This window comes from Bufo bufo, chromosome 1 (assembly GCF_905171765.1).
Source record: "Bufo bufo chromosome 1, aBufBuf1.1, whole genome shotgun sequence".
Lineage (NCBI taxonomy): Eukaryota > Metazoa > Chordata > Amphibia > Anura > Bufonidae > Bufo > Bufo bufo.
In genome coordinates this window covers 273,054,338-273,072,054 of record NC_053389.1, presented here as the reverse complement: position 1 = coordinate 273,072,054, position 17,717 = coordinate 273,054,338, and the positions used below count along the sequence as shown (strand labels likewise).

General features: G+C 48.2%; 1 protein-coding gene across 1 annotated transcript in view; it reads left to right on the top strand.

The window, feature by feature from the left end:
- Window positions 1–17,717, top strand: part of PWP1 (PWP1 homolog, endonuclein) — an 88,971-nt gene that overhangs the window by 27,664 nt on the left and 43,590 nt on the right. Inside the window, exons 4-6 of the mRNA XM_040439403.1 lie at window positions 6,417–6,502; window positions 8,965–9,061; window positions 11,691–11,801. Of these exons, the coding sequence (XP_040295337.1) occupies window positions 6,417–6,502; window positions 8,965–9,061; window positions 11,691–11,801 (294 nt within the window). The remainder of the gene's footprint in view (window positions 1–6,416; window positions 6,503–8,964; window positions 9,062–11,690; window positions 11,802–17,717) is intronic.

The window sequence follows — 17,717 nt, the reverse complement described above, 5'->3', positions numbered from 1 at the left end:
TAGGTAACTATGAAGCCCTCTTCCCCCTCCCTCCCTCAAGGGTTAATGGCCAGGGGACTTTATTTAGCTAGGGACTAGACCCCTAAGGAGAGAAGGGGTTAATCCGGCAGGCACCATGCGCCACCAAAACACGCGGACCCTCTCTCTCACTTCCCCTCTAGGCCGACGGCTTTCCAGCTCATAGAGGGTTAATGTATCTTCTCCCCGGGCACCTCCAACGAAAGACTGGAGCGCAGGGCGACTCCCACTGCAGTGTCCACCAAATTCCTCCCCTTTCGGGAGCGGGCGCCAAGCTCGCCTCTCCGAAAGGGTTAAGCCGTTTACCTATCGCGGTCGCCTGAGCCCTTGCGGGAGTCTCGCGCCGCGAGGCACTTACTCTACATTGGAGCACGAACGAGTTCCCGGCCGCAGGGTGAACATCCCGGTCTCAGGGCGCCGAAAAACTTTAGGCCCCGGCTTCAAATGTGGCCTACAGGTTCTTCCTCCCCTGTGTCATTCCGGCCGTGGGGCGGCTCCTCCGGCCGGAAGGTGTATGTCGCGCACCGCTCCCGGTCCCTCTACCCTCCGGCTGACTTTCAATACAGAGGGGGAGGGTCCCGGTTGACCGAGCATCGGAACTTTAGGCCCTGGCTTCGCGGCCTACTAGGCCGCAACCCATCCAAGTATGTGAGGGGCAGGGAGGCGGGCTGGTACGAATTCTTCCCGCCTAGCTGCCCCCGTCCCCATCAGCACTGCCCCTGGGCTTCAAGTCCTTTTTTAACCCTTACTGGCCAGCCAATTAGGCCGGCACCGGATTATCAGGGGTTAGATGGGCTTTGCAAAATTGCCTACTAGCGGGGATCATATTGCACAGTTAACCCCTTCCTGCCTCTTATCACTTGAGGCTCGGCATAACAGTTTAAAAAAAAAAAAGGGGGAGAAATAAAAACAAACGTTTACATCCATACGGGAACTACTCCCCTCAGTCACAATCCACTCTGACTGTGCGGCACCATGATGGGACTGTGCCCCATTCCGGATCACGTGACGGCCTTTCATAGTTTCCCAATCCGCCCTCCGCGGTGGGAGAGGTGTGGCTGGCTATCAAGTGGAATGATGAGGAGGATCCCCGCCTGCACAATACAGTGAAGGACACCTGTAGAACCCCCACTCCGCCCTCTGGGGCAGTTTAGTTGATAATCCTTCACCTGCGTAATCCAGTGGAGGACTTCTGACAGTTCCCAACCCACCCTCCGGGGTAGCTTGGTTGATTATTTTCCACCGGTGCAATCCAGTTGAGGACCTCTGAAGTTCCCAATCCACCCCCCGGGGTCGTTTGGTTGATAATGCACCGCCTGTGCAATCCAATTGAGGACCTCTGGAATTCCCAATCCACCCTCCGGGGTCGTTTGGTTGATATTGCACCGCCTGCGCATTCCAGTGGAGGACCTCTGGAACTTCCCAATCCACCCTCCGGGGTCGTTTGGTTGTTAATGCATCGCCTGCGCGTTCCAGTGGAGGACCTCTAGACCTCCCATTCCACCCCCTGGGTAGTTTGGTTGATAATCCTCCACCTGCAAATTTCAATAAAGGACTTCTACCCACCCTTCCGGGTCGTTTGGTTGATAATTCTCCACCTGCGCAATCCAGTGGAGGACCTTTTGGCACTTCCCAATCCACCCTCCGGGGTTGTTTGGTGATAATACATTGCCTGCGCAATCCAGTGGATGGACCTCTAGACTTCTTATTCCACCCCCTGGGTAGTTTGGTTGATAAGCCCCCACCTGCGCAGTTCACAACTGCAAGGGGCGAGGTTCTGAGTGGTAGACTTACGCGCACATGTCCAGGCTTTCCTTCCATATGCAGAGTCATTGCACTTCTACGGGATACAGTACTCGCCTTTATATCTGTCCCCTTCCTTAAGTGGACTGAGTACGATAACACTGGTGTTCAGTGCCGGATGTATTTTTTCCCCCCTTCTTAGGTGGCGGAATTGCATCTTCACTGGGTTCAGTACCTGACGTATGCATTAGCCCCTTCCATAGGTGGCGTGATGACATTATGACATTATCTCTGGTTGCAACGTCTGCTGTAAGCATTACCCCTTACTTAGGTGCAATAATTGCACTCCCACGGGGTACAGGACTCGCCATATGCACTAGTTCCGCCGTAGGCATCGACCCCCCCCCCCCTTCATAGGTGGAGTATTTTTCCTTCCACTGGCTTAAGTACTTGCCGTATGCATTCCACCTTCCATAGGTAGGGTAATTGCACTACCATTGGATTCGGTCCGGACTGTCACGCTGTTAAGGTGAAGTGTTGCACATCACTGTGCTTCCTGTTGCATCACCCCCTTCCACTAGTGATCCACTAGCGGGGGAATAATGAGCATCTTGGGATGCCGCAATTCATCTGAACCATGGCTTCTACAGGATAGTCTCAGGCCTCCCCCTCAGTTTTGCGCTGGCTACTACTGTGGGAGTGGTAATTGCTTTATGGGGTGCTTACTGCACAGCTCTTCACAGGTGGCGGATTCTTCTAGTACTGAATTCGGTGGCCTCTGCGGGTGGCCCCTCCTTTGCTGGAGTAGGTGGCTAGCAATTCAGTAGGACTCCCCTTGTCTGGCTTCCTGGATGCCTTATTTTCTTTCGCATGTGGGGCGTGGCACCAGTCGGTACCCGCGGGTGCCCGATACTCTTCATCTAGTGGCATATGGGTACCGCCAGTGGATACGGTGGCTATTCCACTTTGTATCCTCTTCTTTTTGGTGCTGGTTTTGGGCAGGATTGTAACTTCCTCTGCCTTCAGGGGGTTACCTAGCAACACTGTTCCAGTCGGTCATGAATTTGTCCGCATCAATACATAGTGCGTACACCATTGCACTAATATGGTGCGTGCGTTCCACTGAGTTGTGTGTTTTCGCTGATTCTGTATTCTCTATCCACCACTCCTCCTTATTGGGAAAGTGCTTATGCTTGCACGCTAGTTTAGCTGCTACAGCCAGTTCTCTTCCGCAGGGGCAGATTTTACTCTAAGGTTCGAGTTCGTGGTCGCTGCAGGGAAGCATTCCCCTCAGGTGGGGGTCCTACCCTGGCATTAGCTTGGCAGTTGCTCCTGTTCAGCGCCCTTCCAGGTAGAGTTTTTAAGGCTCATAGCCACCCTGCATGCCTTAGTGGCTCCTATGTTACTGCCTTCCCTCTGCATTGTACGGGGTATTCATTGTGGCCTTCCATTCCCCTTTTACAGGGAATCCTTCCTATTGGTCCTGGGTGTGCTTACTGTGTCTACACAAAGCTTCCCACCCTTCTCCCGAACCAGAGATCCAGAAGCATGCGGCTTGGTCGTCCTACTCTCCCCTTGGTAGGATTTTCCCTCCTCTACATGTTTTTTCCTTCCCATCCTGTTCAGGGTTCTACGGAAGATCATCATGGACAGCATTCCGACATTCCTAGTCGCTCCGGATTGGCCCCGTCGAGCGTGGTACAACGACCTCCTTCTAGGAGACGTCCCTTGGTTGCTGCCGCTCAGAGACGACCCTCTTCAGGGTCCGGTCTTCTATCAGCATTTAAGGTCTCTTCGTTTGACAGCGTGACTATTGCAACCGCCGTTCCAGGATCCATTACAGGACCGGGAGGTCTTCCTGGTTTCTGGGGAACCCGAACATTCCCCTACTTCGTTGTTTCTCTCCCCAGGGTCCTGTCCTTCCTTCAATCAGGGTCGAACCTTGGTCTGGTCCTTATTTCTTGGCAGGGTCAGGTGTTGGCGTTTTCTATCTTTTTCCAGCGTCCTCTGGCCCCCTAGGGCCTGTAAGAACCTTCTTTCTGGGAGTGGCACATACGGTCCCTCCATGCCGGCCTCTTTTAACGCCTTCGGATCTGAATTAGTCCTCTCAGTGCGCCAGGCTTCCCCCTGAGCCCTTGCGGGGGTTGTTCACTCAGACTCTTGTCCTGGAAGGTCGTTTTTTCTGGTTGCTGTCACATCCATTAGATGGGTGTCCAAGTTGGCGGCGTTCTCTTCCAGAGAACCCTTCCTGGTTATTCATAGAGACAAATGGTTTTCCGGTCAGTCCCTTCTTTTCTTCCGAAGGTGGTCTCTGACTTCCATATTAATGAGGAAATTCCTTCCCTCATTGTGTTCATCTCCTTCATACTAGGGATCGACCGATTATCGGTTTTACCGATATTATCGGCCAATATTCAGGATTTTGACAGTTATCGGTATCGGCATCTATTTTGCCGATATACCGATAACTTATTGGGAACACAACGCGCTGCTCTCAGCGCTCTCCGTCTTCCCTCAGCAGCACAGGGGAGAAGGAAGCAGTGTCTCCCTCCCCTTGTGCTGCCGCTGCCGCCAATTAGAGGAGAGAGGACAAAAAAGGGGAGGGGCTGTGGCCACCGCTCCACCAATGAAGATAAGTCTTTAATTAATTCATATACAGGAGGCGGGAGCTGGCTGCAGAATCACATAGCCGGCTCCCGGCCTCTATGAGCTGTAGCTGCGATCTGCGGTAGTTAATCCCCTAGGTGCCGCGGATCGCAGCTACCGCTCATAGAGGTCGGGAGCCGGCTATATGATTCTGCAGCCAGCTCCCGCCTCCTGTATATGAATTAATGAGAGATTTCTCTTCATTGGTGGCGCAGTGCGCCCCCCCAAGCCCCCCAGTATTAATCATTGGTGGCGCAGTGCGCCCCCCATCCCAGTATTAAAAATGTTAATGGTGCAGTGCGCCCCCCCACCCAAGCCCCCCCCCAGTATTAATCATTGGTGGCAGTGGCCACAGGATCCCCTCTCCCCTGCTCCTCCGATCGGAGCCCCAGCAGTGTAATCCTGGGGCTCCGATCAGTTACCATGGCAGCCAGAACGCTACTGAAGCCCTGGCTGCCATGATAAGCTCCATGCTGCTGTGTGCACAGAGCACAGAGCAGCAGGGACAGTGTGAGATCCTATTCATCCTGATAGAGATCTATCAGGGTGAATAGGACAAGGGTTCTAGTCCCTAAGGGGGCTAAAAGTTAGTAAAAAAAAAAAAAAAAAAATATTAAGTATAAATGAAAAAGAAAGATTTACAAAAAAAAAAATTAAATACACGTTAACAATAAACATATTAATTTTCAGCAGATTTGTGTAGGAATTTCCCAGAATATCGGTATAAATTATCGGCTATCGGCCTGAAAGTTCACAAATTATCGGTATCGGCCCTAAAAAATCAATATCGGTCGTTCCCTACTTCATACCCTAAGGAACAGGAGTTACACCATTTGGACGTTGTCGGAGCTCTGAAGATCTATTTAGCAGCCTCCGGTCCCTTCCGCTGTACGGACTCCATTTTTTGTCTTACGGAGGGTCCTTGCAAGGGATTGGCGGCTTCCAAGGTTGAAATCGCACGTTGGATTCGGTCTGCGTTTGCTGACGCATACTGCGCCCGGGGCAGGGTTCCGCCCTTAGGTGTCACGGCTCACTCCCCCAGGGCGGTGGGAGCATCTTGGGCTCGGAGGGATCACGCTTCGGCTGCACAATCGTGTAAGGTGGCTTCTTGTCCTCCTTACATACATTCACAAGATTTTACCAGGTGCATACTTTGCATCGGTGGACGCCGCCTTGGACCGCGTGGTTTTGCAGGCGGCAGTTTCTTAGATGCCAGCAGGGACGCTTGCTTCCAGGGGTCTGTGGTTTTCCCCTCCCTGTGGACTGCTTTAGGACGTCCCACGGTTCCTGTGTCCCCCAATGAATATGGGCGAGAAAAGGAGATTTTGTATAACTTACCAGTAAAATCTCTTTCTCGCTCTTCATTGGGGGACACAGCACCCACCCAGTATTGTTGTTCAACCACAGTTGTAGCTGTTGCTGGTTTGAACCCTGTTGGGTCCTTTGGCATGGTTGATTCCATGTTTTTTCTTTGGTGGGCTTGCTTCTCCTACTGCTTATGCACAAACTGAAGCTCTCTCTCCAGGCTGGAGAGGGGAGGAGCTAACAGCTTCTACTAGTGTCAACGCCTCCTAGAGGACATGGCTATACCCACGGTTCCTGTGTCCCCCAATGAAGAGCGAGAAAGAGATTTTACTGATAAATTATACAAAATCTCCTTTTTGCAGCCCTCTCATGTGGATGTGGGGGTCTTCTGCTTCATGGCAGTACTGAGTGATGCTGTGAAATACAGATGTATCTCGCACACACAGAAGATTTTGGGATACTGGGAAATATTTTTATAAATTGGCCAACCCTTTTTATTTCTGATTTAATGGTGTGTCAGTGGCCCGTCCGTGCACCAGACCTATAATCTATACTGGCTAGGAGTTGGCGTAGATTTCATGTGTGATTTACAGTTTTTGTCTTTATGGCTGCTGTGGGGATTGTTTAGATTGTTTGTAGTCACGCAGAAAGGTGCCAAAATATTTACAGAATGTTGTTTTGTTTTTGTTTTTTTTCCTTTAAAGATGTGGTGAACCTTGGAGACAGTCTTGCCGGCCTTGCAGTTTACTCCAGTAACGAGACTGATGCTTACGTCACTTTAAAAGATACAGTACGTATACTTACTTCACCTGTATTGTGTAATGCTGCATCTGTGGAAGTGGTTTCCTTTCATAAAGGGAGCAATTCCAATAATTGGTACAGATGCATCCTTTAAGGGGCTTTCCAGTTTGCAACAATATCCTTTAAAATAATAATTTATGAAGGTATCTGTAATTTTATAATGTTTCTTTTACCTTTTATTGCTCCTATCTTCTGTTGTGGGCTGTGGTCTCATGACCATGTCCATGCAGCTCTTATTTCCTGTGATGTTCATGGGTGTGTCAAAGCAGCAGCAGGGGGAGTGATAGAGGAGTGTCTATGTAACTAGCTGGGTGGGAGGAGCTATAAACTAGCTGGGCTTTGTCAGGGGCAGTGATAGGGGAGGAGTGTCTATGTAAATAGCTGGTGGGAGGAGTTATAAGCTGGTCAGGCTTTGTTGGGGGCGGCGCTGGAGCTATGGCAGAGAAAGGAAAAGTGCCTATTGGGTTTGGTTAGAGACAGCAACAGGAACATACAGGATGAAAAGAAGCCGGTGTGATTTGTTTACATGGTGAAAAGGAGTCACAGGAGTCCAGACTGAAAAAGAAGCAGTGCGGGGAAGATGTACATGATGTAAGCATACTAGATCTCTGTTAGGAGCCTTAGGGCTCTTTCACACTTGCGTTCTTTTCTTCCGGCATAGAGTTCCGTCGTCGGGGCTCTATGCCGGAAGAATCCTGATCAGGATTATCCTAATGCATTCTGAATGGAGAGAAATCCGTTCAGGATGCATCAGGATGTCTTCAGTTCCGGAACGGAACGTTTTTTTGCCGGAGAAAATACCGCAGCATGCTGCGCTTTTTGCTCCGGCCAAAAATCCGGAACACTTGCCGCAAGGCCGGATCCGGAATTAATGCTCATTGAAAGGCATTGATCCGGATCCGGCCTTAAGCTAAACGTCGTTTCGGCGCATTGCCGGAGCCGACATTTAGCTTTTTCAGAGTGGTTACCATGGCTGCCGGGACGCTAAAGTCCTGGCAGCCATGGTAAAGTGTAGCGGGGAGCAGTGTACTTACCGTCCGTGCGGCTCCCCGGGCGCTCCAGAGTGACGTCAGGGCGCCCCAAGCGCATGGATCATGTGATCACATGGATCACGTCATCCATGCGCATGGGGCGCTCTGACGTCACTCTGGAGCGCCCCGGGAGCCGCACGGACTGTAAGTATACTGCTCCCCGCTCCTACTATGGCAACCAGGACTTTAATAGCGTCCTGGGTGCCATAGTAACACTGAACGCATTTGGAAGACGGTTCCGTCTTCAAATGCTTTCAGTACACTTGCGTTTTTCCGGATCCGGCGTGTAATTCCGGCAAATGGAGTACACGCCGGATCCGGACAACGCAAGTGTGAAAGAGGGGTTTACATGTTCACAAAAATTAAAGGGGTTGTCTAAGTTATATTTATTGATGACCTATCCTCAGGATAGGTCATCAATATCAGATCGGCTGGGGTCCGACACCCGGCACCCCCGCCGATCAGCTCTTTGAAGAGAAGGAGCGCGCCGTGCCAACGCTGCCTCCTCTTCACTGTTTACCTTCTCGCCGTTGCATCTGCAGCGATGAGCAGGTGTAATTACACCTAACTGTCCCATTCATTTCAATGGTTCGGATTGTTCCCATACACTTGTATAGGAGCGATCCGTCCCATTGAAATGAATGGGACAGCTTGGGTGTAATTACACTTGCTCACCGCTGCAGATGCAATGGCGAGAAGGTAAACAGTGAAGAGGAGGTGGCGTTGGCACGGCGCGCGCCTTCTCTTCAAACAGCTCATCAGCGGGGGTGCCGGGTGTCGGACCCCAGCCGATCTGATATTGATGAGCTATCCTGAGGATAGGTCATCAATAAATATAACTTGGACAACCCCTTTAATGGAGGGCACCTCTGTGTATTGGGAATCAGTATATAGGTAATTTGTTAACGTGCAAGCAAAGGCCGCACCTTAGGGGTCGACAGTCTATAAAAATTACACTTTTATCCTTGTTATCCTTCATGTTATATATGTAAAATATATTGGTGAGGTTTGTACACCCCTGGGTGCCATATTCATATGGCACCGTATTTTCGGTCCTTATCCGCTCGACATTTTGGATACGGATAGGTTGCGGACGCATTCATTTCAATAGGTCCGCAAAAAATTAGGACAGCACACCATGTGCTGCCCGCATCCGTTATGTCCATTCCATACCCCTGCAAAAAAGATAGAACATGTCCTATTCTTGTCCGTTTTGCAGACAAGGAAAGGCATTGTTGCAATGGATCTGCAAAAAAACGGATGCATCACTGATGTCATGTGTGAATGCTCCCTTATATATATCGCTATGCATATACAAATACAAAATAAGGTACCTAGACATACAGCTCTGGAGGCAAAATGTGCAAATAATACCCTTCTATTTCTGTCGAATAATACCCTTCTATTTTCTGAAATATAGGAGCAGTATGAAACCGAGGACTTTGTTATTAGGTCCACAGATAACCTTCTGGTGTGTGGGAGAGCAGAAAAAGATCACTGTAATCTTGAAATCCACGGTGAGAATGTGATCGTGTGTATTCTATTTCTCTTGCTTTTTGTAACATTGTGAAAACTTTCTTAAAGGGGTTATCTGGGACATATCAGGATAGGTCATCAATATCACATCGGCTGGGGTCCGAGTCCCAGCACCCCCCACCAATCGGCGGTTTCAGGAAGTTGCGGCGCTCACCGGAGCACTAGTGACAGCGGCGGCCTCCTGGGTACTTACCAAGCACAGTGCTGTACATTGTATAGTGGCAGTGCTTGGTATTGCAGCTCAGTCCCTTTCACTTGAATGGGGCTGAGCTGCGCCTAGGCCACGTGACCGATGTACCGTGAAGTCACTCACAGAGCACCCAGCCTCTTCTAACAGCTTATTAGTGGGGGTCTCGGGTGTCGGACCCCCCTAGCACCAATCACTGCCCATTTATGCCCAATTTTAAAAGCATTTTTGATCACACAGCCATTCTGCCAGTTTGGTGTCTGTATAGAGGAGCATTGTCTGCTGATTGTATTCTGGGACTTGTAGTCTTAATTCACTAGAATAATGTTGTAGAAAGCAGGCGACCACAAGAATTACGTTCAACTATTAAATGCTGTCGCTAAAATATAACTTTTATTCTGATGGGCAGCGTGGCTCAACGTGTTTCTTAGGCAGTTATTAATTATACAGCCAAGTCATCAGGAGCTATTACAATTAGACAGACATACAAACAAACAACAAGTGCTGCAGGCTCTGGTACATAGCGTGCCATCCCAGTGCCGCAGGCTACGTGTCTGCACGCTATGTACCAGAACGGGCAGCACTTGTTGTTTGTTTGTATGTCTGTCTAATTGTAATAGCTCCTGATGACTTGGCTGTATAATTATTAACGGCCTAAGAAACGCCTATCCTGAGGCTATCCTCAGCATTATAAATTTTGGGAAAAATCCCTTTAATTTTTGGGTACGTTGTTTGAGAGCGACTTGTACACTGTGTAGTTTGAAAGCTCAATGTGCAATAGTGCTCAAACAGGTGTGTTCCTTTGGATGGGAGTGTACATTTGTGCTCGCTTTCACGCTTTGGGCACACACACTGAGAGGAATTGAGGAATTTCAATCAGACGTCCCAGCTGGTATGACCGGGTACATCCTTATGTACTTTTCTGTCCATTTTCCTGTTTGCTCATGGGTGCAGAGCCCCTGTTTGTGTCCTTCATGGAAGTCTAGAAGGTGGTCCGCAGCCAAGCAAGCCGGAGCTCCGCTCTTTTCATAGCTGCCATTGTAGTGAATGGGAGTTATGCAAGCAGCGTAGCAGAGCAAGCACAACTGCATCCGTAACTTGGACAAAGCCTTTAAGCAAATAATAGCAGGCGTATTTATCTTTCTAAGGGTTCCAAGCGCTCAGTGGTTTAAGCGAACCGTTGGAGACTCTATAGTCACAAGCCGTATGATCAGCAGGCTTCCACGCTGATGCTCCCCACACTGGGACTGATGAAGGGCTGCATATAGCCCGAAACGTTGCCTGAAATTATGTCCGGCTGAATAAAATCTCTGGAGTGCTGTCAATTTGTATATATCAAGCCGTATGATCAGCGGCGTCCATGGTTTCCTTGTCACAGTGTAATTTGGCGTACAGCACTCCAGTGAAATGGCCAGTCCTTCGCTGTGGTGCTTTCTGTGCTCGTCTGCTGAGGGGAGCGACTTGTATGCACTGGAGAGATAAATGTGCAAAAAACAAAACAAATGGACCTGACACTATGTTAGGTTACGAGTCTTTATAATGTATATCAATAAAATTAGGTGTTCCATTATGGCTCTGTCTACTATCAATGAAACATCAGAGCGTGTCCTAACAAACCTCCAACCTTAGTTATACATTTCCGGGAGGAATAACAGAAGTAAAGCACAATGCAGCTCAAGGAAAATAATTATATCCAGAATTAGTTCATGGAGAATACAAGTCTTAAAATAGACATGTCAGGAGAGCCGAGGGGTCCTATTTAACTCCTAAGGCTGGGTTCACATTACGTTTTTCCCATCTGTTTAACATATGCATAAAATGCATATGTCAAATGGATACCTCGGACTGATGCCATACAGTGCCATCCGTTCACCATAGAGTTCCACTTTTTTTTTTCTAACCAGACTCTGCGGTATACAAGAACGTGTACGAAAGTGAATAGGGATTACATACGTCCCAAAATTGCAGTTGGATAATTTGTGGCACGTATGGCCCCCCCACCCACTCCTCCCCACCCGAGGATGTCCCTTACCAAGCCAGACCATCCACTTATATAGACCCTGCCTATATTTGGCCCCCGGGACAGTCTCTGCAAATCGGACCGTTGGCGACAATGGTGTTACCCCCAATAGAAATGTTTTCTCCTAGTCAAAATAAATCGATATTGAATAGATTGCAGATTTACCGCTCATTTTTTAGCACACGCTCCTTTGACAAGGGAAATGGGAACATCCAGTTGTCAATGTGTTCATAAATATTCAAGAGCAATAATGGAAATGGGTTCCAAGGTCTTCTAGAATTTATTTTATGGGCGATACAAGCATTTACTAATGCGGACAGGTCTTCTGTCTCAGTAATGATGGATTAGAAGTATAAAGCATTTCATGAACCTGACCTGTCTTCTGCCCTTGTGGTCCCTGCAGTATATAACCATGAGGAAGATTCCTTCTACGTACATCACGACATTCTTTTACCAGCGTACCCTCTTTGCATTGAGTGGCTGAACTTTGACCCAAGTCCCGAAGAGTCTACAGGTGAGTTAGGCCTTGAGCCCATAATTTACTGGAAAGAGACTGACTGTGTAAATGCAAATGTTCAATGTCATATGAAAATAATGTTAAAGGGAACACCATGAAAATGCATGTTATAGAGCAGGAGGAGCTGAGCAGACTGATATATAGTTTTCAGTAAGGTACAGAGGGGAGGTAACCAGTTGGGGGTGGACCTGCACAGACTCTATCCAATCAGTGCTGCCATTTTCAGACTCTGCAGGTACACCCCCCCAACTGGTTACCTCCCCTCTTTACCCTTACTGAAGGCTAATAGCAATTCATGCATAACTTCTAGTAGTATTAATAGAGGAATGGCACAATATACAGACATAAGAATAGATGCTCCAGAATTGTTAGTACGTGGGAAATGTATGTAGCTATTAAAATAGGCAGGTCAGGCGCGGTGAAAGGTCCTCTTTAACCCATGATTAATGTAAAAAATGATAATCCAACATTATATAGTACATAACAACCTTTTTCTAACAAAGCTAGAACCAGCCCTGTACCTCGCATTGATCCAGAGATCTCTCCATTCATTGGTCTGCTAGATTTATGTCAAGCTGTCAGGTCAGAGGACGTTGCGCATGGGGATGTGTCCTTCCTGCTGCAGATCTTTCCCTAGCATGGCTCAGGAGGTATTTGAAGGATGGAACTGAGCATGTGTCTCCATCTCAGTGAGGTGAACAGAGAAATAAGGAAAAGAACAAACAGCAGGTGGCGGTATATGCATTTTTACGTACATGCAATTACAAAAGTGTTCAGATCCAGGTGCTGGTTTGAAACCTGCTGAATATTTTTTGTGGGGCAACGCCTTTAAGTATTAAATGATGCCTCTTGAAGTGAGTGGACGAGCATATGATACACGACCACCTTTAGAGACCCTCTTTGCTGCATTACTTCTCGGTGGATGATAGAGCAAGGTCCTTCCATAACCTCAGTATACTTACTCAGGAGAACTCCATTATCATAAATTAGAACTTTTAGGGGATGTCCACACGACATGAAAATTTGCTGCGGCACGAGGATTTGTGTGCAGCAAATCTGCAGCATTTTACAGTACCTGCCAAGAGGGTGAGAAGTTTCATCCATGTACGGTGGAAAAAATCTGCAAAGTAAAATGACCTGTGGTGTGGATTTTAAATCTGCAGCATGTCCATCTATTCCTAGGATTTCCGCCCCTTTCAAATGAGCGAGTTCCACGCATCGGACTCGCAGTGCGAGTATTCGGCAGCTCCCGTCCTGACCTCCCAGCACTGCTGGGGTTGCATAGCATTATATTGATTTATGATGCTATGTAACCCTTACAGTTCTGGAATGTATTAGATGACACTGACATAATGCTGTCACTGTTAACCATAGTTACATAGCATCATAAATTAATATAATGCTATGCGACCCCGTCAGTGCTGGGAGGTCAGGAATGGAGCTGCTGAATACTCGCGCTGCGAGTCCGATGCGTAGAACTCGCTTGTCTGAAAGGGATCTTACAGTCCAGAGGGTAAATTTCACGGCAAATTGGTAAAATCCACATGTACTCATGAAGGTTTTACCATGGATTTATCATGCGTTTTGTTGCGGGTACTCAATAAAATCCATATTTGACTATCTGAAGAGTTTTACGTCCCATGTCGACGTGCTCTTACGGGGGATTTATCACCAAGGCAACCACTAGCTAAACCTATTACTTTTTTCCAATCTAACAGTCGTCGGTCTGTCCAATACACCTTAGTCATTACTTAGAAGTGTATAATAAGCCCCTGAAGGAGCGACGCAATAGATGGTCAGCGATCATGATTTGCTGTAAAACTTTTATTTCTCCCCTCTTGTATGTGAACCTCTTATTGGATCGGAGTTGGCCGCTTCTCAGCGCTGTCCTGGGGTGTGTTTTTATTAATGGATCTCACAGCACGGTTATGATGTCTTCAGGGCTCGTTCACACAGGGGGGGCATCACGTTGCTGCTACTTAACAACATCAAATAGTTCCAGCTCTAATGGATGTTTATGTGAAGTTTAATGAAAATATCACAGATGTGATTTGCCACGTTCATTCAGAGGAACGTGGTGCGTCATGGGAACCACATGGAACATACATTTTAGAAAAAATAAAATCGGTGTAAAACATACAACATATTAATATATATTTTTTTTAGATGTGTGTATGGATATGTTTATTAAAAAATGTGTTCCAAATTATTAGCCTTTTTGGATGTTTGAATATTAGACTAAAGGCATTGTACATAGGGGGTCATTTATCAAACTGGTGTAAAGTAGAACTGGCTTAGCTGCCCATAGCAACCAATCAGATTCCACCTTTCATGTTTCACAGCTTCTTTGGAAAATTGAAGGAGGAATCTGATTGGTTGCTATGGGCAGCTAAGCCAGTTCTACTTTACACCAGTTTGATAAATGACCCCATAGTGTTAATTATACAGTGCGTATAGAGAGAGATCTTGCACATACACAAACCATTTAGGAAATTCCTGATTGGAAAAAGGTTGTAGCAGCAAATTTTGTGTATTTTGGACTGTGTTCTTGAAGGTTTATATACTGTTCCTGTTAGCAGTATTTCATAGGCTAGCACCTGCTCATTTATGCCCGATTTTTAAAAGCATTTTTAATCACACAGCCATTCTTCCAGTTCAGTGTCTGTATAGAGGAGCATTGTCTGCTGATTGTATTCTGGGACTTGTAGTCTTAATTCACTAGAATAATGTTGTAGAAAGCAGGCGACCACAAGAATTACGTTTAACTATTAAATGCTGTCGCTAAAATATAACTTTTATTCTGATAGTTGGGCAGCCTGGCTCAACGCGTTTCTTAGGCTATTAATTATACAGCCAAGTCATCAGGAGTAGAGTTGAGCGGACACCTGGATGTTCGGGTTCGGCAGGTTCGGCCGAACTTGAAAAAAAAAGTTGGGCACTATAAAAGGGCTCTAAAATAGTCCTGGAAAGGGCTAGAGGGCTGCAAAAGGCATCGAAATGTGCTTAAGAGCATGACAACTGTTCTGCAAACAAATGTGGATAGGAAATGACTTAAAATATCATAAAATACAGAAAAATTTAAAATAACAATCTGGATCTAGGAGTAGGAGGTTGAGGAGGCAGTGGATGGGTGGATGTGGCGGTGTAGGTTGACGTGGCGGTGTAAGTGGAAGCGGCGGTGAAGGAGGAATAGGTAGCCAACACTGATTTGTGTTAGCAATACAACAGAGGATTTTGAGAGATTTAGGCCCCTGTCACCCAGGCACAGCAGGGGTTCATTCACGGCAAAAGGGGGTTCATGTCACCCAGCAATACCACAGAGGATTTTGAGAGATTTAGGCCCCTGTCACCCAGGCACAGCAGGGGTTTGTATATGCCAAAAATGGTAAAATGTCACCCGACAATTGAAAATACGAATTCTTTCAATTTAGGGCTCTAAAATTTGCACTTTTTTAAAAATTAAAATGGCTCTAAAATAGACCTTGAAAAGGCTAGAGGGATGTAAAAGGCAGTAAAATGTGCTTAAGCGCATGGCAACTGCTCTGCAAACAAATGTGGATAGGGAAATAACTTAAAATGAAATAAAATAACTAAAAATTACAAATGATTAACCTGCAACTCAGAGAAGGAGGTGGATATGGTCGGAGGTTGAGGAGGCGGTGAATGTGGTGTTGTAGGTTGAGGCAGCAATGGAGGAGGAGGAGGTAGCCAACAATGTATTATTTATTTTTTATTGGGGTAGTTAGCCCCCAAAATATTGGGACAAATAAAAAATAAAACAAAGAATCATTGCACTTGACTTGAGTACAAGAATGTATGTTTGATGGTGGTATAAATGTCTATTCTGCACAAGGTACAGACAAGTCTTGTGGGATCCAAGCCTGGTTCATTTTAATGAACGTGAGCTTGTCCACGTTGGCTGTGGACAGGCGGCTGCGTCTGTCTGTAATGACGCCTCCTGCCATGCTAAATACACGTTCAGAGAGTACACTGGCTGCAGGGCAGGCCAGCACCTCCAAGGCATACAGGGCAAGCTCTGGCCATGTGGACAATTTGGAGACCCAGAAGTTGAATGGGGCAGAACCATCAGTCAGTACGTGTAGTCGTGTGCACAGGTACTGTTCCACCATGTTGTTCAAATGCTGTCTCCTGCTAACACGCTCCATATAAGCAGTTGGGGCCGGTTGTTGCGGCGAGGTGACAAAGCTTTTCCACATGTCGGCCATGCTAACCCTGCCTTCTGAGGTGCTGGCGCTGACACAGCTGCGTTGGCGACCTCTTCCTCCTCCCCTGCCTTCGCCTTGTGCTTCCACTTGTCCCCCGGCGTCAGTCGGGAATGCTCTTAGGAGCGCGTCTACCAGCATGCGCCTGTAGTCGCGCATCTTCCGATCACGCTCCAGTGACGGAATTAAGGACGGCACGTTGTCTTTGTAACGGGGATCCAGCAGGGTGGCCACCCAGTAGTCCGCACACGTTAAAATGTGGGCAACTCTGCAGTTGTTGCGCAGGCACTGCAGCATGTAGTCGCTCATGTGTGCCAGGCTGCCCAGAGGTAAGGACAAGCTGTCCTCTGTGGGAGGCGTATCATCTGCATCCTCCGTATCCCCCGAGCCACGCACCAGTGATGGGTCCGAGCTGCGTTGGATGCCACCCTGCTGTAAACATGCTTCATCCCCATCCTCCTCCTCCTCCTCGTCCTCCAGTAGTGGGCCCTGGCTGGCCAAATTTGTACCTGGCTTCTGCTGTAGCAAAAATCCTCTTTCTGAGCCACTTCTAAAAGACTGGCCTGAAAGTGTTAGAGATGACCCCTCTTCCTCCTCCTCGTCCTGGGCCACATCCTCTTCCATCATCGCCCTAAGTGTTTTCTCAAGGAGACATAGAAGTGGTATTGTAACGCTGATAACGGCGTCATTGCCACTGGCCATGTTGGTGGATTACTCGAAACAGCGCACGGGGCACACAGGTCTCGCATGGAGGCCCAATCATTGGTGGTGAAGTGGTGCTGTTCCGCAGTGCGACTCACCCGTGCGTGCTGCAGCTGAAACTCCACTATGGCCTCCTGCTGCTCGCACAGTCTCTCCAGCATGTGCAAGGTGGAGTTCCACCTGGTGGGCACGTCGCATATGAGGCGGTGAGCAGGAAAGCTGAAGTTACACTGTATAGAGCAGACAGCCGAGTGGCGGCAGGATGAGAACGCCGGAAGCGCGCACAGACGACGCGCACTTTATGCAGCAGCTCTGACATAACGGGGTAGTTGTGAATGAATTTCTGCACCACCAAATTCAGCACATGCGCCAGGCAAGGGATGTGCGTCAAACCGGCTAGTCCCAGAGCTGCAACGAGATTTCGCCCATTATCGCACACCACCAGGCCGGGCTTGAGGCCCACTGGCAGCAACCACTCGTCGGTCTGTTGTTCAATACCCCGCCACAACTCCTGCGCGGTGTGGGGCCTGTCCCCCAAACACATCAGTTTCAGAATGGCCTGCTTACGTTTACCCCTGGCTGTGCTAAAGTTGGTGGTGAAGGTCTGTCACTGACCGGATGAGGAGATGGTAGAAGAGGAGGAGGAAGCCGAGTAGGAAGAGGAGGCAACAGGAGGCAATGATGCCCTGCGATCCTTGGCGGCGGAAGGACGTGCGCCAAACTGCTTTCTGCCTGGGGCCCAGACGCCACTTCATTTACCCAGTGTGCAGTTAGGGAGATATAGCGTCCCTGGCCGTGCTTACTGGTCCACGTATCTGTGGTTAGGTGGACCTTGCCACAGATGGCGTTGCGCAGTGCACACTTGATTTTATCCGATACTTGGTTGTGCAGGGAGGGCACGGCTCTCCTGGAGAAGTAGTGGCAGCTGGGAACGACGTACAGCAAGCGACATGAGCTGTTTGAAGCTGTCCGTCTCCACCAGCCTGAA